Source organism: Cetorhinus maximus, chromosome 31, assembly GCF_964194155.1.
Source record: "Cetorhinus maximus chromosome 31, sCetMax3.hap1.1, whole genome shotgun sequence".
Lineage (NCBI taxonomy): Eukaryota > Metazoa > Chordata > Chondrichthyes > Lamniformes > Cetorhinidae > Cetorhinus > Cetorhinus maximus.
Window position 1 is genome coordinate 18,616,136 of NC_135909.1, and position 22,478 is coordinate 18,638,613.

The 22,478-nt window shown below is 44.9% G+C and overlaps 2 protein-coding genes across 2 annotated transcripts; one reads left to right on the forward strand and one right to left on the reverse strand.

Moving 5' to 3' along the window:
• The first annotated feature begins 15,195 nt into the window (after positions 1-15,195).
• LOC144670449 (histone H2B type 1-M-like) lies at positions 15,196-15,650 on the forward strand. Its single transcript, XM_078532943.1, has one exon. The coding sequence runs from the start codon at positions 15,196-15,198 to the stop codon at positions 15,571-15,573; it is 378 nt and encodes a 125-aa protein (XP_078389069.1). The 3' UTR covers positions 15,574-15,650.
• A 6,159-nt stretch (positions 15,651-21,809) lies between these two features.
• Positions 21,810-22,478, reverse strand: LOC144670396 (histone H1.5-like). The gene has a single exon (XM_078532880.1). It carries the CDS (start codon positions 22,476-22,478, stop codon positions 21,810-21,812), a length of 669 nt encoding a protein of 222 aa, XP_078389006.1.

Consider the following 22,478-nt stretch of genomic DNA (forward strand, 5'->3'; position numbering starts at 1 on the left):
CCCACCGACGGAACAGACAGATCAGAGGTGGTGGCACATTGGCATACATGTGGGAGGGCTACAAGAGCAGGTCAGAGGCTAGGAATCGCGACTGCCCATGCCCGTCCGCCATCTACAAGGCAGGAGTATGATGGAATACTTCGCACTTGCCTGGATGAGTGCAGCTCCTACAACACTCAAGAAGCTGGACACTCTCCAGGACAAAGCAGTCCGTTTGATTGGCACCACATCCACCAAACATTCACTCCCTCCACCATTGGAGCATAGTGGCAGCAGTGTGTACCATCTACAAGATGCACTGCAGGAATTCAACAAAGCACCTGCCACACCCACGATCACTACCACCTAGAAGGACAAGGCCAGCAGATAGGTGGGAACACCACCACTTGGAAGCTTCCCTCCAATCATTCACCATCTTGACTTGGAAATATATAGCCATTCCGATTCTGTCGCTGGGTCAAAATCCTGGGACTCCCTTCCTAACAGCACTGTGGATGCACCTACACTACATGGACTGCAGCGGCTCCAGAAGGCAGCTCACCACCAGCTTCTCGAGAACAACTAGGGAGGGGGAAGAAATGCTGGCCCAGCCAGAGAAACCCACATCCCGTGATTGAATACAAATAAATAAATTGCAATTGGGTGGCTGCTCTCTAGCCATTTTCACGACATCTGGACCCACCTTTTGTTTCTTTGCCTGTTCCAGTAAATCTCCCTTTGACTTTTGCGCCGTGAAACCTTTTGTAATTTACTCATTCCCGGTTCCCACACCATTACAGACCTGCGCTTTTGTTCAGCCTATTCCCAAAACCCGGACTCGTTCACTTGCTCAAAACCTTTTATATTTCTATTTTTCCTCAGTTCAGATGAAATGTCACCAACCTTAAACATTAATTCGTTTGCACTCCACAGATGCTGCTGAGTAATTCCAGCATTTTCCGTTTTTATATTATTGTCTGCTCCTTGACTGATAACACATCCCTTTTAAGGAAAGTGCGAATTATCTGGGACTGGTTAAAAGCCACTTTTAAACAGACAGAGTCATATTTACACAGCACCGATTCCCTGACAAAAAACAATATTTTACCGATTCCATTCTGTGCTCACGGGATTAATTCCCATGCCGGCTTCTCACACCCTTCCTGCTCTACAGGATGTAGGACTGATTCCAATCCATGAATTATAGTATGATAGAGCACAGAAAGAGCTCATCCCGCCTGTGGTGGGTATTTGGTTGAGCGATTTAATTACTCCTAGATCCGTGCCCTGTCCCCATTGTCCTCTGTTTCCTTCCTTCAAGTATTTTTTTTTCTCCAATCCTCCTTTGAAAGTTAATATTGAATCTGCTTCGAGGAAGCTTTTATTTCACAACAACCCACTCTGTAAAATACATTCTCCTCATCCCGCTCCTGGTTCTTTTCCCAATCAGCTTCAAACTGTGTCCTCTGGTTAGCGACCCTCCTGTCAGTGGAAACAGTTTCTCCTTATTTACTCTACCAAACTGGTCATCATTTTGAACACCTCATGGCAGATGTTTTTTCGATTTAAAGCAAGTGGAGAAAATACAGTTGAATATTTACGAAGATTGAAGCCGAAAGCGAATTTATCCAAATTCGAGCGGTTTCAACAACAGCTCCTTGATTTAATAAAACTTCCCAAAGTGCTTCAATGGAGTTTCATCCAGCAACATTCGACACCGAATCACATATTTGGCCAACTGAACGAAACCTTCTTAAAATTGATAGACTTTAAGAGGGTGTTTATGGGGAGAGTGAACTGGAGGTGTTTCTAGAAGGAATTGCAGAGCTAATGGCTCAGACAGCGGAAGACGTGGCCGCCAATGATGAAACAATGCAAAGTGTGAATGAGCAAGAGGACTGAGGTGTATTCAGAAAGAGAAAGGGAGATGCCTGGAAATGGAACTGGAACTCCAGTCCGGCCAGTGAGAAATCTGTCCCTGAACCACTGATATCCACACAGCCGCTCATTCCATGTGTCCAGGAACCTGTTTGAAGGAACATGCAGTCTGTGATTATCTGTGATAATCTTCCACTGTCTGATCTAAAGCTGCAACAGGAGTTATTCATTACAGCTGTGATAACCGTGTTGGTCTTGATATTCAGTGGTGCAGACTTACATTATCCTTGTCTGTCAGAAACAGTCTGGAAAGGTGACTGAGCAGCTACCGAGGTGGCTGTATATTTGCAGTTTGAAGTCTGTCTGAGGGCTGAGCAGACTGACTCTGATCAGCATCTTTCAAAGATTTGTGTTTTGTCCTGAGATGTTGAGTTTTCGTCTGCTGAGTGGTTCAGATGGGAAAGTGGGAGTGACCTGTATAGAAGGAAGTTTGGGACGGCAGTTTCCCTTTTCTGAGAACATTGATAAGCCTCTTGCTGACTTTCTTCAATTCTTATCTAAAGCATCCGGACCCACAACCTTTATATGTCTCTGTTTAGACCGATTGCAAATCCAACGCGCTATCAGTTGTATCACAGATCTACACCAATGATACGTGTTTCCCATTCCCAATATGGGAATTCCTGACATCGTCGAACACGTGGTTCAAAACTTCAGCAATTTGAACAGTGACTACATTTCAAAAGTTCTCATGGTCTGTAAAATGTTTTTGGACTCCCTGTGGTTGCGAAAAGAGGTACAGAAGTTCAGTAGAACTTCAAATCGACATGGGCAGGCTGGTGGAATGGGCGGAAAGTGACAAATAGAACCATCGACAAGTTACTGCACAGAAAGAGGCCGTTAAGCACATCTTGTTTGTGCTGGCCAGAAAATAACGATGAAACCAGCACCCGATCCATAGCCTTTCAAGTTACAGCGCGTCAGATGTGGATCCAAGTAACTTTTAAAAGAGTTGAGCGCTTCCGCCCCAACCATCGATTCAGGCAGTGAAATCCAGACACCCACCATCCTCTGCGTGAAAAAGGTTTTCTTCGTGTCCCCTCTAATCCTTCTACCAATCACGTGAAATCTATCCTCCCTGGCAACTGACCCCTCTGCCAGGGGTAACAAGCCTTTACTGTCTACAGTATCTAGGCCACTCATCATTTTGTACACCCCAAATAGGTCACCCCTCAACCTCCTCTGTTCTAAGGAAAGCAACCCTAGCCTATCCAATCTTCCCTCGTAGCTGCAATTTTCAAGCTTTGGCAGCTTTCTAGTAAATCTCCTCTGTACTCTCTACAGGCCAATCATGTCCTTCCTGTAATGTGGCGACCAGAACTGTACACAAAATTCCAGCTGTGGACGAACCAGCGTTTTATGCAGTTGATTCCACACCACCACCCCCACCGCCCCTAACCACCCCCCCTCCCCCCCACCACCACCCCCCCACCCCACCCCCCCTCCCCCAACCCCCAGAGAAGTCTAAAAAGTTTAATTGTTGTCGGAAGAAAGCAAAGAGGCAATATAACATTAACGGTACATTTTCAAAGGGCGTGCAAGATCAGCGGGAAATTGTGGACATGAGCGTTAATGACTGAAGGTGGCAGAGAAACTTTTATTCATTCACGGGATGTGCACTTTTCAGGCTGGGCCAGAATTTATTGCCCATCCCTAGTTGCCCTTGAGAAGATGATGGTCAGCTGCCTTCTTTAGCCGCTGCAGTCCATGTTGTGTAGGTACACCCACAGTGCTGTTAGGAAGAGGGTCCCTGGATTTTGACCCAGCGACAATGAAGGAAAGGCGATAAATTTTGAAGTCAAGATGACGTGTACTTGGAGGGGAACACCCAGGTGGTGGTGTTCCCGTGTAGCTGCTGCCTTTGTCCTTCTCGACGGTAGTGGTCGTGGGTTTGGAAAGTGTTGTTTAAGGAGGCTTGGTGAATTCCTGCATGCATCTTGGAGATAGTACACACTGCTCTACTGGGCGTCGGTGGTGGAGGGAGTGAATGTTTGTGGATGTAGTGCCAATCAAGCTTTATCCTAGATGCTGCTAAGCGTCTTGTGTGTTGTGGGAGCTGCACTAGTCCAAGCAACTGGGGAGTATTCCACCACACTCCTGACTTGTGCATTGTAGATGCTGGGCAGGCTTTGGGGAGCCAGGAGCTGAGTTACTGGTCGCACGATTCCTCTTCTCTGGCCTGCTCCTGTAGCTACAGTATTTATATGGCTCGCCCAGTTTAATTTTTGGTCAACAGTAGCCACATGGATGTTGATAGTGTTAGGAGAAAATTAAAAATGCTAAAAGAGAACACTGTAAGAATTTACTGAAGAGCACTTAAAATCTCCAAGCAGCCATGGATGTTAGACCTAATGACAGCTGAAGTTAAGCAAATGGACATTGCACACAAAGGAGCTTTGAGTTTGTGTGATTTACACAGTTTCAAGAGCTGAGCTAATGTCCAGCCACAGGCAGAACCATTCAAGTGGTGCAACGATGCGATGAAGACTTGAGAGCTGGACTGGAGATAAAACATAACATAAAGTTAGTTTAGGTTTACTCCTCTCTCAGATAAGGGCAGGGCAGATGCTTTTAGCTTAGACATGGGAAAACATACAGTGGACAGAGGGGTCTTTGATGAAACAATAGCAGCCTTGAGTTGTGAGAACCAAGGTCCTGCGTACGTGTTTTAATATTGATTGGATAATATAATAATGTACACACCCTTTAGAATAATTGTTTAGCAAAATCATATGTTTATGTATTCAATAGGATAGTTTTAAAATGGTACCTATGTGTAGGTCACCGATTGGATATATTCAGATCTACTCAAATGTATTGTGATAAGAAAAAGTACAAAAGTAGTGAAATGTAATCAATCTGGGAGCTGGGTCTTCATTCTTAGGAATGATTGCGGCTCTCTTGCATATGCTTGAATAAAACTGGTAAAGGAAGCCTGAATCTCTCTGGTCGCTATGTGGTCGGGGATTGTAGTTTCTCCTCTTCAAATGGCCTATGTGATAGTTGCAGGATTAGAGGGAATGCTCTCTTCAATGGTGTGCGAATCAGTGATGGGAGTGCCATTAAACATCAAGGGACGGTGGTTAGATTCTCTCTTGTTGGAGATGGTCATTGCCTGGCACTTATGTGGTGCGAATGTTACTTGTCACTTGTCACCATAAGCCTGGATATTGTCCAGGTCCTACTGCATTTGGACATGGTTTGCTTCAATATCTGAGGAGTCACGAATGGTGCTGAGCATTGTACAATTATCAGCGAACATCTCCACTTCTGACCTTATCATGGAAGGAAGGTCATTGATGAAGCAACTGAAGATGGTTTTGCCGAGGACACTACCCTGAGGAACTCCTCCAGTGACCTCCTGGAGCTGATATGACTGACTGCTAACAACCACAACCATCTTCTTTTGCATTAGGTATGACTCCAACCAGTGGAGTTTTCTCCCTGATTTCCATTGACTCCAGTATTCCTAGAACTCTTTGATGCCACACTCGGTTAAATGCCTCCTTGCTGTCAAGGGCAGTCACTCTCACCTCACCTCGTGAGTTCAGCTCTTTTGCCTATGTTTGAACCAAGGCTGTAACGAGGCCAGGAACCCAAACTGTGCGTCACTGAGTAGGTTTTTGCTAAGCAGGTGCCGTTTGATAGCAGTAATGATGACCCCTTCCATTACTTAACTGATGACCGAGACTAGACTGATGGGGAGGTATTTTTGTGCATAGGAAATACCTGGGTAGTTTTCCACATAGCGGGGTATATGCCAGTGTTGTAGCTGTACTGGAACAGCTTGACTAGGGGCGCGGCAATGCACTGATGTGCTGGGTTCCTCCAATATTGAGGATGAGTATATTTGTGGATTCTCCTCCTCCAATGATTTGTTTAATTGTCCACCACCATTCCGGACTGGATGTGGCAGGACTGCAGAGCTTAGATCTGATCGGTTTGATCGCTTAGCTCGCTCTGTCACATGCTGCTTATGCTGTTTGTCACACAAGTAGTCTTGTGTTATAGCTTCGCCAGGTTGACACCTCCGTTTTAGGTATGCCTGGTGCAGCTCCTGGCATGCTCTCATCGCTCTTCATTGAACCAGGGTTGAACACCCGGCTTGTTGGTAATGATAGAGTGGGGAATATGCCAGCCCATGAGTTTACAGATTATGTTCTAGTACAATTCTCCTGCTGGTGATGGCTCACAGGGCCTCATGGATGACCAGTCTTGAGTTGCTAAACCTGTTCGAAACCTCTCCTATTAGCACGGTGGTAGTGCTACAGAGCACGATGGAGACTATCCTCAATGTGAAGGCTGGACTTCGCTTCTATAATGTCTGTGCGGTGGTCACTCCTGCCGAAACTGGACCTCATGGATGAGCAGTTTTGAGGCCCTAGATCTGTTCAAAATTGATCTCAATTAGCACGGCGACAGTGCCACATTACACAATGTGAAGATGGGACCTTCTCTCCACAAGTACTGTGCGATGCTCAGTCCTACCGTCAATGCCATCGACCCGGTCATCAAATACACTTTTCAAATTTATCAGGAAGAGTCAGCATGGCTTTGTGAAAGAAAAATCATATTTGCCCAATTTGTTAGAGTCCTCTGAAGGAGTAACATGTGTTTGTGGATGAATGGGAGTTTGTAGACCTGCTGAACTTGTCATTCCAGAAGGCATTTGACAAGGTGCCGCATCAAATGCTATTGTGTGTTTGTCTGTGTGTCTGTGTGTGTGTGTGAGTGTGTGCGCACGGTGGGGAGCTCATGGTGTTGGGGGTAACATGTTACCATGGATATAAGATTGGCTGGCTGGCAGAAAACAGGGAGTTTGCATAAACGAGTCCTTGGCTGATTGGCTGGATTTTTTTTATTCATTCACGGAATGTGGTCGTCGCAGGTGAGGCCAGCAGTTCTTGCCCATCGCTCAATGCCCTTGAGAACGTGGTGGTGAGCTGCCTTCTTAAACCACAGTCCATGTGGTGTTTCAACACCCATAGAGCTATCAGAGGGTAGATAAGAGTTAACCACCTTGCTGTGGGTCTAGAGTCACACGTAGGCCCGGTAAGGATGGCAGCTTTCCTACCCTAAAGGACATCATTGAACCAGATGTTTTTTTGTGACAATCGATGATGGTTTCATGGCCACTATCACTGAGATAATCTTAATAACTCAGATTAACTGGATTCAAATTCTCCCAGCAGCTGTGGTGGGATTTGGACCCATATTCTCAGTGCATGAGCCTGGGATCGCTGGATTACTAGCCCAGTGACATTAACTCATTTCTGAATCCCTGCACATCCCTCCATATTCCTTCACCTTATTCAGTCTGCAGCTTGTTTCTGATTCTCATTGAGGGTTGGGTCACTTGTTGAGTCTGTCAGTGGAACTGTATGTGTACAATTGATTCGTTCAGACAATCAGCTTCCGGTACTGTAAATGAGTGTGGCAGTTATTCTGTGCTTTTTATTCGACGGTATTGTCATCGAGTTTCTCCTCATTCTGAATCTCCCAATGGCTCTGTGTATGCGTTTCTGTGTGTGTGTGTATTTGTGATTAACTCATTATCACTCAGTGCTACTGTAAGTGAGTGTGGATTAAAGCCTCATATTCTCTAACAGACTCTGTGATCCGCTTGCCTTTGCGGATTCCTCAGAAACGCTTAGACTGCCTGAGACGTCAGTGGGCGGCGGGTTTGAAATCCATGGCGCAGGATGATAATTGTGAAAACAGCCGACTTTAAAACATGTGAGTTGGAAAGTGAAACGCGAACCTGTGTGTGAGAAGATCACAGAAATGCTGGAGCTGCCCCGAGAGACAAGTTTTGGGTTGTCAGTGAAAGGAGCTCCTGTAATGAAGGCACAAAATCAGAAACAGGAAATGTGCAGAATATTCAGCAGGCCCGAAAGCAGCTGTGGAGAGAGATTCCTGTCGCCCGCTCCAATTGGACACTTCACGCCGCTCAGATCTTACACTCTCAACACCTTCGTGTGAGGAACAGGTCGGGCGGGAATTGGGTCTTTGTTGATTTGAGCAAACAGAGCAATGCAGCAATGAGAAGCTCCTCACCCCCCGGCGGCTTGGGGAAGGATGGGATTCAGATACAGGAACCTGACAGGTGCTGAAAAAAGGAAAATCACATCGAGTTTTAAATGCAATGAAGACGAAATTAGAATTCAAAACCGTTTGTGTAAAAAGCAACAGACTAGTGTCCCATTACAGCGCTCAAGTGAATTAGGAGGCCCACGCGGTTTGAGGCATCTTTAAGTCCCTGATTCCTCAAGAGTCACAGGTTCAAATCTGGCTCCCAACGTTAATTTTCCTTCCACAACTCAGTCCAAACCCGCGACTCCTGCCGGCGAGAAGGACAAGGGCAGCAGACGCATGGGAACAGCATCACCTGCAAACACACTACATTAAACTGAAAATTACAACAAGTGCATCACTGCTTCACTTGGAAGAGGTATTTGGATTTTGAGGAGGTAAAAAGCTGATGTTGTGTTCCCTGCATTTGCATAGAAAGGCGAGGTGAAAAGGGGAGGGGATATTGGCGGGGGAGCAGCGGTCGCGGAGGCGATTGTCCCTTCAGTGTGGAGAATGGGGAGGGGGGGGGGAAGGATGTATTTAATTGTAGCATATCGGCCCTACGATATAGCTCCCACGCTATTGGCTCCACGCCCACAACTACCCAACGCCCCCTGACCAACCACGCCCAATCCAGGTTCGGAAACTTATTTCTTCGATGGGGTTGAAATGGGAAAAACTACCATTAATTTTTGGCCGCCGGATTGTTTCGGAGATCTGCGCATGCGCGCGGTATAGCCCACAAGTCGTCATAAGGCGAAGAGCGCATGCGCACCCCTCCCCCAACCCAGTCCCTGAGCGTCATTCATTAAGTGAGTGGAAGATGGTTTCATTCAGCAGCGACCGGAGACATCGCGGCTCCGCGGGTAAGTGAACAAACAGCATCTGCTTCCAGCAGCACATCGGTTTGGGACCTCGTCCGCAGAGATGCTCAGAGATTGGGATTGACTGCCGGGCACGTTCGGGGGAGTCGGGGTCTGTTTGCAATCGGCCCAGTGGGACAGGATCAGGTCCCGGAACATGGAGTAAGCGGGGGGAAGGGAGAGGCAATTCTCAGCCAGTGTCTGAACAGGGCCAGGGAGACAGAATGGCAAGAACTCGCTATTGAAGATCATTGCTGTTCTCTCTCCCCAAACCGCAGTCAAGGTTCCTCGTTTAGTTCCCGTCTCCCACTGTTTGTTGTTATTGAACAATGAACAGTGAAAAAAAATAACTGCACAAAAATGATGAGAAAAGTTGTACAAACAAAATCTATTGCAGGTATCAGGTGAGACGTGTGAAGGACACATTTAAAACAGGGGCTGCTTGTTTGCGGTTGGATACTTAGTTCAAAGGGGAGCGGGAATTAGAAACCTGACCAGAGCAAAAGCTCCATCGGACAACTCAACTCAGGGAACAGTGCATGGATTGGGTTGTTTCTGAATGTCACAAAATTGTTGTAAAATCGCTCAAAACACCCGGTCAGCAGAAGCAGATTGGTGTCTTACTGCAGTGGGGTCAGACATTGGTTGTGCTAAAAAGTTTAATTTTCCGATGGTTCCGAATGATTTTTATTTGAAAGGTTACATTGATAACTTTTGTATCTTTTATTTCATCTATTCTTCGGTTAAATGAGTTATTTTTCTTTTTGCAGGCAAATATTTGGAGGAACCAGATTATTCCTCGACATAAGGGAAATGTCACCAAGCCAGTTCCAACACGAAGCAGGAACAGCATCACTCACAATGCACAAGCTACTGACAGCTCATTAGATCCACTCTCACAAAGAAAATGAGTGTTCAGTCCCACACTGTTCCCAAGGTAAGAGACAACTTTTCAATCCCAGATTCAACAGAGCAGACAAAGCTGATTTTCTTTTCATTCACATCCAATCCAGCTAACATCAACCACAGGATTAAAAAAAATACACGCCCAGCGGCAGATGTAAATACACTGAGTCACATTGGTCACAAATTAAATAAAAAAGCCTTAGCTGGAAAAGACAACAACTAACTGATTGTAACATAATGAATATTTTGCAATTAATTGCCTCATAATTTAGACAGGGCTACATATTGGATACCAACCCAAAAAGTCTCACCATGATTAAGATGATTCAACAGCAATTCCTTCGCTAGAAACTGCAGGAATTACATACCAGGCTATGTATCCAATTGAAGTGGATGTCACCATTCACAATTGTTTTCACAGAGCTACAAATTGAATACCATTTGACAACTCCCACACAGCATCTGAATATAACCTATGGCTATAAAATATATCAATTCCATATAATAAATTAAATGTCAAGGTAAGCATACATTGATACATTAAGAGGGTGTTAAACAAATAGTTTCCAACATGATACCTGAGGCGCATCTCAGGCACAGAATTATCACACACTTACAACACCAGAGGCACATAGAAACAGAATGAATCCTACACTCACTCTGATAACCCGAGAATCACAGAGATTAAACTACTCCCACAAAAAACTACACCCAATTGATTTATGAAAATAAAGGAATTGCAAAACATGTCAGAGAATGTCAAATACAGAATTATTCTTACATCCACATGCTGTACCAGAGGCTGAATGATCCAGAATGGAGCCCAGAGTCATAGAAATACCCAGCATTGAAAACCATATAATAAATAGCACAGTCATTTACACTACCTGAAACTGAATGATAGAAAAATAATCTCATGAACATGGTCTAGTGGAGATTAGAATATACAGAAAGAATCCCACAATCACATGAAATACCAGATACTGACTGGTACAAGTTAACCTTGAACTCATGCACTGCACCAGGCACTGAAAAACATAAAGAGAGTAGTACATTCACATACAATAGTAGAGACAGAGAGAGCTTGAATAAATCACATACTCACTGTCAGTAAGGTTCTAATGAAAATCCACACTCAAATTGGAAGAATGTCCATGCTAACATAATGTTCCAGAAACTGAAAAGTACTGAATTAAACCTACTTCATACAGGGTACCAGCAATTGAAATGTAGAGCTCAAACCACAGGGATACACAAAAACATATGAAAAAAGCCTGAAAAACAGAGAGTCAATCCAACAGTCACAAAATATTGCCGCAGGTTGGCACTGAGAAAAACTCACTCAAAATGTTTGACAGGATCAGTATCAACTTCAAGCTCACATTTAGTTCCAGATGTTGACAGATTCAGAAGGGATCTCAATCTCACAGATAGTACCAGGTAGAATCTTTTGCACTCCTGCAAGCAGTAACAGAGATGGAGTGACACAAAGGGAAAAAACACACATTCACAGACCATACAAGATGCAGCAATATGGAATTAAAGCAACACGATCACAGTACACAGGATAGTGAAAGCACAGAGGGAAACACACTGTCTCAATTAATAAGAGAAATGATGATACACAATCTATTCCACACACACGGAGTATCAGAATATGTCATTAATAGAATTAATCCTGCAGTCCTCCACAGCACCACAGGCTGACAGGTGCAAAAGAAAAACAACATACAGAGGCAGCACTAGAGACTGATATGTACAGTATGAATCAGACACTCAAAGACTGATGATTGCAGAACCAAGGTCAAACTCACATTCACTTCCAGACACTGGCAGGGGCAGATTTGGCCCCATATTAACATACAGTAGTGGAGACTGACATAGTCCATGAATCACAAAATCATGTTCTATTCTGACAGGTGCACAATTCATCTCACACATCCACAATGACCATAGACAGCCAAATAAACAATTCAAATTTATTTCATATAAAGCACCCAAGACTGAGACACACACCATTAATCTCATTCTGCACAATGGATTGAGAGTTACAGCCTGAGTCCTTGCACTGTACTTGACCAAGTTGTTGCACTGTGTCTCATAGATGGTACACACTGTTCACCAGTGGTTGAGGGAGTAAACCCTTAAGCTGGTGAATGGTGTGAAAGTCAAATCCACAGCTTTATGGATGTTTTCAAGATTCTGTCGTGTTGTTAGAGGTGCACTTATCCAAGCCAGTGCAGAATATTCCATCTCTGATCTGACTTGTGGTTTTTAGGTTGTGGAAAGGCTTTGGGGGACTAGGAGGCCAATCACTAGCTGCAGACAGGCTCTGATCTGTTTTTGAAGCCACAGTAATATTGTAACTGGTTATAAAATGTACCTTGTACACATTTATCATAAACTAACTATCACTGAATGATAATCAGACTAACAGAAAAAAGAGCAAACTTACTTGTCATAGATTAAAGATAATGTATAATTACCCTTACTCACAAACCAATAACTGTGAGGTACATGGTAAGATCCACATTCAAATGTGAGGAACAGGCAGGGAAAATTAAAAAAACACACTTTCACAAATCAAGTACCAAGTAATATTTACATTTACATCCACAACCTAGAGACAGGGAAATAGGGATTAAAACCCACAATCTATTATTATTAATGGGGCCAAAAAAAGGTACAGAATAATACATATTTGTATTGTAAAACTGACAGGTACAGAATTAAGTCAGAAACAGGCAGGTACAGAGTGAAACCAAAAATAAACTGATAGATACAGAATGACGCTAAATAAACTTTCCAGAATATAAAACGTGTAGAAGTATGATCTTTCTTCCAGACTATAAACTGACATGTGCAGAGTGAAACGTATACTTAAATAGCTGTACCAGACAGGTACTCAGCAGAATCCAGATCCACCTATTACAGACTAACATGTAAAGTGCAAATACAAAATAATTTATCAGTCTCTGACAGGTTAACAGTGATCCCAAATCCACATGCCAGAAATTAACTGATGCAGAGTTAAGCCCCTTCTTCCATGTCAGAAATTGCCAAGTACAAAGGAAAACCCACATTCACATATCAGCAATTGAAAGATCAAAAGCAAAACCTCCATTTAGTGCAGCAGTAAGTGACAGGGACAGAAGAAAAGAAGCACTCACCTAATAGAAATTGGCAAAAAGTAAATAGTCAATGTGCCTATAACAAACTAAGTGGTACAGATTATCATTCACAATCATTCATCTGAAAGTGACATGTGCAATTAAACCCAGGTTCTCATAACAGTGTTGAGCAGGCACAGAGTGAAAACCAAGGACACATGACACACCAGAAATGGGCAGGTACAGATCCGAACTCACACTCATTTATCAGAAACTCCCTGTTACAAATTAAAGCCAACACAAACGTGACTTAAACTGAGAGAGCCAGGGAAAAACACATATTGACATACCAGTGACAGTCAGTACAGTATTATCCAGCTCTCACATACCAGATACTGACAGGTCCAGAGCAAAATAAAACTCAATGAGCCGGAAAGTGGCGAGGACAGATACGATTATAATTTCAGTTATCAGAAACTGCTCAAAACAAAACAAAATAATGCAGCTGCATACAGTAGCTTGACAGGAGTGGATGAAAACACACTGCCACACTTCATAAATTCTGACAGGTACAGAGTACAACCAAGATCTTTCACACACTGACATATACAGAGCAAAAACAACACTTGCATTGCAGTAAGTAATATATCCAGTGTAAAGCCACACAGACATACCACAGGCTGAGAGCTACAGAGTTTTTAAAACATCCTTGATGCCAGGAACAGAGGGTTAGGGAATAATACCATCATATTAAACAAGAAAATGTCTTGTATAGATTAAAATCCAAACTAAAATATCGAGAACTGACAGATAGTCCATTGATCACTAGTGGAGCTTTTCAGGTATTGAGTACAGACCATACACTGGCATTTGATTTTCAGTCACATTAGGAAGTTAAGTGGGAAGGACATCGTTTCTGTATCACTGTGTATTAATTACTGACTAAGTGACATTTAATCAATGTTGATTTCAGTCTGTTAAAGTACAGGTCTTAAATTGTGAAACCCTATTGTGTGATCCTTTGAGATGTTCACTGGGAACTCAAATATACTTCAAAGTTTATCAGTCTCGATAGGGGTCAGACCAAAACAACTAACTGAGGCCTTGAGAAACAGTTGTAGACACACACTCCAAATAATAAAATGACAGGGATGGGAAAATGCCATACACTTATACCAACGATTGGCATTGACAGATTAAAAACCCACTCACATGACAGACATTAACATGTGCAGAGAAATAACACACAGGCATACCAAAGACTAGAGAAGTACAGAGAGAAAAATAATTATAAAAATAATTTTAAATAAAAACAGCGTGTGCTGAATGAAATGGGGAACAATATCCCGGGACTGACAGGCACATTGAAAATGCAACACTCACTTGAAAACCGGATAATATAGAGGAAAATAGACAAACATTTTTAAGAGATTACAAGTTATGAATTAAATCTCAATATCACTGACCATAGACCCAGAGATAGGGATTATAATCCTCACTGAAAAAGCACATAATGATAGTCACAGAATGAATCCCACAATCGCGTAGCCTACAGAGAAGTTATTTTTAACAGAATGTTTGGATTCTGTTGTGGACTAGCTCTTGCTTTGTTACCTAAATATAACCAAATAGATTCTGTGTTTGATCCCCCTCAGTGACATCATCCCTCTCCAGCATTATAATAGTTTATTTAATCAATGCAATCCCCTCTTCACCCTCCGTGCTGTTTTTTTTTTTGGTGACTGGGCTTTCCTGAATAGTTTTTAGCCAGAAATATTGAATGCTGTTATTGCCGCGATATCAATGTCACATGTGGGACTTGTGGCTGCTGCTTATCAAACTTATTTTCCCCTCACATGCACAGCAAAGGCCGCATGAACCCATGTCTGACCCCTAATATTCGGGATTGCTCTGTCCTGCTGATGGGCGGAAGTAAAGAAGAGCAGTTGGTCCTGGTGAGGAAGGGAAAATGTATGAACAGCATCAGCAGGATTATAGAGTGATGTGGTCTTCCCAGCATAGAGAATGTGCTGGTGCGGTAGAGGGAACGAGGAAGTCTGGGATTAGGGCGGATGGGGCCGGCAACGGGAAAGGAAGGTTTGACTGCTGAGAGAGTTTGTGGATTGAAGGACCAATAAATGTGATTGTGTTTTTAAACTCACTAATCAGAAACATGCAAAACATCACGAATTGACCTCATTGTGAAATAGCCAATCGGGAACATGACATTCACCCATCCTTCATTAGCATAAGTCTCGGGTTTTGTCTATAAAATGCGAGTTTCCACCGCACTTTGAGTTATTCTGTGTCTGAAGCTGATTGTGATCATGGTTGATGAGAAGAAAGCGCAGGTTTCCAAGAAGGGCGCCAAGAAAGCGCAGAAAAAGTTGCCCGCGAAGGGCGGCAAGAAGAGGAAAAGATCCAGGAAAGAAAGTTACTCCATCTACATCTACAAAGTGATGAAGCAGGTTCACCCCGACACCGGCATCTCCTCCAAGGCCATGAGCATCATGAACTCGTTCGTGAACGATATTTTCGAGCGAATCGCGGGTGAGGCTTCCCGCCTGGCCCATTACAACAAGCGCAGCACCATCAGCTCCCGGGAGATCCAGACCGCCGTGCGCCTGCTGCTGCCCGGGGAACTGGCCAAGCACGCCGTGTCGGAAGGGACAAAGGCGGTGACCAAGTACACCAGCTCCAAGTAAAACCCCACAATGGACTGAAAAACACTCGAAACACAACGGCTCTTTTAAGAGCCACCCACAATCTCTCCGAAAAAGCTATATCATCTCTATTTTTTAATTTGTTATGTATCGATTATGATAAGTTTCGAACTGTTATTTTAATCAGCCTTTAGTACAGATATTCTAGGTAATGTAGATTTATCGCCTGGTCGGTCATTGGGTCTTGTTTATAATTCTCCATTAATTAATGACTGCCCGCTGACCCTCTGCGCTTTGTTCTCAGACGCGTTCATATTCGGCCCCTTTCCCTGGCTTTGGAGAGAGAGAGAATAGAGCGCAAATGCATCAGTTTCCAGTTCTGGTCAAGTTTGGTCTCAATAATCGATCAGTTCATTTCCTATCAGCCTCAGATGTGTAGGAACCTTCAGTCTCAACGCTGGCAAATTTACACAAACAATGTTCCCTTTTGGCTCACGCACATCTACAATATACCGTCCGTTTGTAGAACGATGTGGAGAGGCTTTAAGGCCGCTAGTTAGCGGATTTCAAATAGGACCGAAATTAACCGCAAATGGACCCTTGGATTTTAAAGCGAATCTGGAACTTGGGATAAAATGTGAAATATTCCCATCAGGGACGGATATTTTAAAAACTTTGTCCTCAGACCGAGTTAGCTGCTAAAGATTGTTTTTCTCTTTATGAAATAGATTTCTTGTTTTATAAATATATCGGCGGAGTTTTCGATGTCGAATAAAAACTATTGCTTGGATTCTATAATCTTGGCGCCGTTATTTTCAACTTGTTTTAGATACAGATAAACTCAGACTGATAATGACAAACTAGACTAGGGAAAGAGACAGCGATACTCTCCTTTGTTCGTTGCATTACATTTTGGCGGGCTTTAGGCATTTGAAAAAAAGAACAGTTGGAATTTGATCATTTGGCGCCGGTATTTTCCGCCCTCACTCCGTGGATCTAATAACACAAAGGCTCTTTTCAGAGCCACTTACAGGTTCAGTGAAAGGGTGACCTATCATCTGTCCGCTGCATTCCGAATTTGTAAGTGATTGTGCACCACTATATAATGGCGAAGCAGGAACTCTCATTGCGTTTGAGAAGTATTTAGATAAGCACTCGAAACACCAGAGCATACAGGACTACGGGCCAAGTGCCGGAGAAAAGGATTAGATGGCCGGCAGGGATAGGATGGGCAGACGGGCCTGTTTCTGTGCTGTATAATGTTATGACCTCTCTAGTGCAATAGCATCCTATTAGGGCAGATGAGATGGATCCCAGGCTGCTGCGGGAGGCAAGGGAGGAGATTGCAAGGACCCTGATATTAATTTTCAAATCTTCTCTGATCACAGGAGAGGTGAAAGGACTGGAGGACAGTAAATGGGCACCATTATTCAAGAAGGGTGGCAGGGAAAAACCAGAGAACTATAGGCCAGTGAATCTAACATCAGTGGTAGGGAATCTTTTGAAAAAGTTTCTGAAGGACAGAATTAATTTCCACTTGGAGAGGCAAGGATTAATTAAGGATTGTCAGTCCGGCACGAACACGAGCGATCTGTTTCTTTGCTGTATAACGTGACTAATGACAACCATCAACTATATCCGAGCACTGGAGGGTTACTCTCGGACACTCGCTTCATGTACATAGCGTTGCCTTATAATGACAATGGGTATTAACTTCCAAATCGCACCTCACCCTGCACAAGGGATTTATTTATGCAGCACTTTAAATGCCGCAATTCAATGAAAAAGAATCCCAGATCCATTCAGAAGTTCTAATCTGCGCTACAATTGACAACGGCATCGTCAGTAATCTCGCAATTCTACAAGAGCGATGTCCACAAAACAAAGGAACTGGTGTAAGAGAGAATCAATTATGATCGAGCGGGGTAAGAGCTGGTGTTTAACAGGAGTTCGCAGCTCTTTCATGTATTGATTTAGTGGCTCTTAAAAGAGCCATTGTTATACTTGGTGCTGAAGCCGGGTTTTAGGCGCGTTCCCCGCGGATGCGGCGGGCCAGCTGGATGTCTTTGGGCATGATGGTGACTCGCTTAGCGTGGATGGCGCACAGGTTGGTGTCCTCAAAGAGCCCCACCAGGTAAGCCTCGCTGGCCTCCTGCAAGGCCATGACGGCCGAGCTCTGGAAGCGCAGGTCTGTCTTGAAATCCTGAGCGATCTCTCGCACCAGGCGCTGGAAGGGCAGTTTGCGGATGAGCAGTTCGGTGGATTTCTGGTAGCGACGGATCTCCCTCAGAGCCACTGTGCCGGGTCTGTAGCGATGAGGCTTCTTCACTCCGCCCGTGGCTGGAGCGCTCTTCCGGGCCGCTTTGGTAGCCAGCTGTTTGCGGGGAGCTTTCCCTCCTGTCGATTTGCGCGCTGTCTGCTTGGTCCTGGCCATTTTCTGAACAGATTCACCACAATCTGAGATGCAAGATCTATTAATACAGTCTGCTCTACAATCCGCCTTTTTAAACTCTGTGAGGAACCGCCCCGAACAGTAATTGGCTGGAGCCTTACGCCCAGGGACTTTTATCCAAAATCTAACCAATGAACTAATCCCTGGTAACTCAGGTCCCCATTGGTCGAGTAGTTTTTAATTGCCCGTTTCAAAAATTCCGCCTTTTTTGCAGCCGTTTCCCGTTTCGACAATAGACTTCGTTCTTCCCTTTTTGTAAAATTAAAAATACGATTTTTCACTCTCACTATTTCCTAATCCCAATGAAATTCCAGTTCACTCAACCTGACCCGGCAATTTTTAAACCCGGCATCATCCAGGTGAATCTGCTCATTATTGGACAGAAACACCAGTCTGTTGTTTGAACTGTGTAAAATCAGTGCTGAATGTCCATTGCTCCCTACAGCACAACCAACCATAAAAACCTCCGCTCGCTCCTAGGGCTGGAATGGGTAATGAAATAGAAACGGTGCTGGGGGCATCAGACCCCTTCCCATTGTCCTCATTTTGTGCTGTTCATGCCGATAAAGAGCGGGGAAAGGGAGCGGCTGGAATCTCCCCCTATTCCCGGTCTGAGTCTTGACGAACATCCGTGCGAATATTGGGGTAAAGAGCAGGAGGAGGCCACTCAGCCCATCGAGCCGGCTCCGCCATTCAGTGAGATCATGGCTGATCTGATTGTAACCTCAACTCCACTGGTGGATTGAACGGCTGATGTCAGAGGAACCGACGGATTACTAATACTCTATTATTAGTAATAATAGAGTCTTTACTATCCGACTCTTAATTCATCCAGAACAAAACCTTTCGTAAACATGAATCAGTGGAGAGACTTTTCAGTGTCAGTGCAGAATGTGACATCCGGGTAAATAAACAACGAGCAAACTGAGATTCTCAGTACATTCCCCGTCAGAACAAATCAGACACTAACATTCCCGATCACAGCCCATCCCAGCTCCCGTTCCCAGGTCTCTGCTCTCTCTGTGAGGCGGTGGGTGGCTCTGAAAAGAGCCTTTGTTGTGTGTTAAGAAAGAATCGAAATTAACCCCGAATGGATCCCGGATTCGAAAATCGAATCTGGAACTCGGGATAAAATGTGAAATATTCCCATCAGGGACGGGATATTTTTAAAACTTTGCCGTCAGACCGAGTCAAATATTAATGTGCCTTTCAATATGAAATCTATTTCTTGTTTTATAAATATATCGGCGGTCTTTTCGATGTTGAATGAAAGAACAGTTTGGATTCTGTAAATTTGGCGCGGTTATTTCCGGCTTGTTTTCAGATACAGATAAACACAGACCGAAAATCAGAAACGGACAGATAAAGATAAACTGTACATTTGGGAAAGAGAGATTCTTGCATTTCTGCACTTTAAAAATGAAGTAATCATTGCCTATTAGTACAATTTTCAATTTTATTTCGTTGCCTTCCGTTTGGCGGGCTTTAAAATTTGAAAAAAAACGGTTGGAATCTGATAATTTGGCGCCGGTATTTTCCGCCCTCACTCCGTGGGGTCTCCGGATTGGTGAGTTCAGTAGATATCTGATTGGTGATATGAACAACATCATAAGACGCAGCACAAAGTGACCAATCAGCAATGCCCGCAGCACCATTCCTCCCGAAGCTATAAGAGAAGCGAATGTGAGAGGATTTCCTCATTCTGTGTGAAAGTGTTTGTGAGATTGTGAAATGTCTGGAAGAGGAAAGACCGGCGGTAAAGCTCGATCCAAGGCCAAGTCTCGCTCCTCCCGGTCTGGACTGCAGTTCCCGGTGGGCCGTGTTCACAGGCTCCTGAGAAAGGGCAACTATGCTGAGCGTGTGGGTGCCGGAGCCCCGGTCTATCTGGCTGCTGTGCTCGAGTATCTGACGGCTGAAATCCTCGAGCTGGCAGGTAACGCGGCCCGGGACAACAAGAAGACCCGCATCATCCCCAGACACCTGCAGCTGGCCGTTCGCAACGACGAGGAGCTCAACAAGCTGCTGGGAGGGGTGACCATCGCTCAGGGCGGGGTGCTGCCTAATATCCAGGCCGTGCTGCTGCCCAAGAAAACCAGCGCCGCTGCGGGCTCGAAGACCAAGTGAAGCGGCCATTCTTTAATCTAATAACCCAAAGGCTCTTTTCAGAGCCACTCACAGAGTCTGTGAAAGGGCTGCTCACTGTGTGAACTCATTTCATTCTGGCTCTTGAGAAGCGTCATGCCGAAGCGGAACGGTAACTCTGTCCCCACACAGATACTGCCGGACCTGCTGAGTTTTTCCAGCATTTTCGTTAAAAATACTAGCTTCGCTTCACAAGACACTCGTATGAAATCGTCCGACATGCCTTACAACCCGCATTCAATTCGGATTCTTTACCTGCTCTGTTTATAACAGGCGGTTAGAAAGCCATTGACGGGCGGAATCACCGTGAATGTCGACAGTTCAGGATCTCACACAGAAGCACCGTTCCATTCCCCACTTCAGACATCAACAACCTTAATAAATGAACTAGAGACAGAAAGAGAATTAAATGATGCTAAAGCTCTTTGATTCACCTTTAGATTTCTCGCTCCCGTTCCCAGGTCAGTGCTCTTAATGTGACGTTTTGGGTGGCTCTTAAAAGAGCCTTTGTTGTGTGTTTGGTAGAAAAGGTCGAGTTGTTCAGCCGCCAAAACCATAGAGAGTGCGGCCCTGGCGTTTCAGAGCGTACACCACATCCATGGCAGTGACCGTCTTGCGCTTGGCGTGTTCAGTGTAGGTGACCGCATCCCTGATCACATTCTCCAGGAAAACCTTCAGCACCCCGCGAGTCTCCTCATAGATCAAACCCGAGATCCGCTTGACACCGCCACGGCGAGCCAGGCGGCGGATTGCTGGTTTGGTGATGCCCTGGATATTATCACGAAGCACTTTGCGGTGCCGCTTTGCTCCGCCTTTACCCAGTCCTTTGCCTCCTTTCCCTCTGCCAGACATGATGATTCTTCACTCAGATCTCTGCAGTATGAAACAAGCTGCTTCACGTTCCTCTTTTATACAGCCCGCCCCGACCTGACTGAGAAAGAGCAGAGAGTGAGAGGCGGGACAGGGAGGAGACTGAGTGACAGACAAAACAGAGGAATGTCTTTGATAAACCAGCTCCGCCTCCTGCCTGCTCGAACCGACATTTATTTTTAGATTGTCGACAATGGAAGTTAAAACAGCGCTCGGCACAAAACTTATATTTGGGAGCTTCATGTTCAACGGATCTAGAGACCCGCAGCTTTTAAATACAGAGCTTTACAATGAAAATTCAGTAATATCCCCGCCCAAGTACATACACTATACACCGTCAAATCCGCCTGTTTCCACTTCACTCCCAGCTTCTGTTCTATCCCCACACACCTCCCCTCCAGGCGGGTTGAGCAGTTTATCGACACCTCACTCCAGCTGAATTAGACAAACTCATGTGTTGGGCTTTGAGTTGTAACGCGGGGTTTCTCCACCCGGGTAACTGTCTTACACACGCTCACCCTGAATCTGTGAAAAGGAAACGAGCAGAAACTGATAGAGCAGCTGAACAAATCCCCAGTTACAATGGGGCACGGACACCGCTCTGTTTTAATGCAGAGTGGGGGAGAGGCTGGGTATAGAGCATGTCAGTGAGATACGGGGAATTTTCAATTTAATATAAATCATTTCAGTGTGAAACCAGCTCCCAGCGCCGGGACAGGGACATTTAATTCGGGGATCAGCTCTTTCCTGAGAGACGGGGGCGGCTCTGAGAAGAGCCTTTGTGTTCAGAGGTTTACAATTTGCTCGGCTGGTTTCATTTCTTTCCTGGCGCTGCTTTCTTGGCCTTTGCTGCTTTCACTTTGGGCTTGGCCTTCGATTTATCCACTTTTTTTAAAGCCTTTCCGCCCGTGACCTTCTTGGCGGGAGATTTTTTCTTCAGTGCAGCTTTCTTCACCGCCTTTTTTGGAGTTGCCGCCTTCTTGCTGCTTGTTTTCTTGACTGTTGCTTTCTTCGCTGGGGATTTCTTGGCTGCTACTTTCCTGGCTGGAGATTTCTTAGCTGCTGGTTTCTTTGTTTTCACCTTCTTGGCCGCTGGTTTCTTCACTAAAGATTTCTTGGCTGTTGGTTTCTTCTCCTTCTTTCCCACTTTCCCCTGGGATTCCTTCTTAGGGATTTTGAAGGAGCCGGAGGCGCCCTGTCCCTTTACCTGCACCAGGGAGCCGCTCTCCACCTTCCTCCTGATACTGAGCCTGATCTGGGAGCCGAGCTTCCCCACATCGACACCGCTGCCAGACAAAGCTTTCTTTATCGCGGCCAGGGACATCCCCTTGCGATCGCTGCAACCCGCCACAATCTTGAGGATCTGTTCGCCTAACTTGGGACCGGCTGCCTTCGATCGGGAAGCCGCCTTCTTCTTCTTGGGAGGTTTGACTTGAGCGGCAGCGGCTGGAGGAGCCGTTTCGGCGGCTGCAGTATCAGTCAT

Bases quoted from the DNA above. Each gene is read 5' to 3' on its own strand.
- LOC144670449 (XM_078532943.1), top strand. From the start codon at position 15,196: ATGGTTGATGAGAAGAAAGCGCAGGTTTCCAAGAAGGGCGCCAAGAAA.
- LOC144670396 (XM_078532880.1), bottom strand. From the start codon at position 22,478: ATGACTGATACTGCAGCCGCCGAAACGGCTCCTCCAGCCGCTGCCGCT.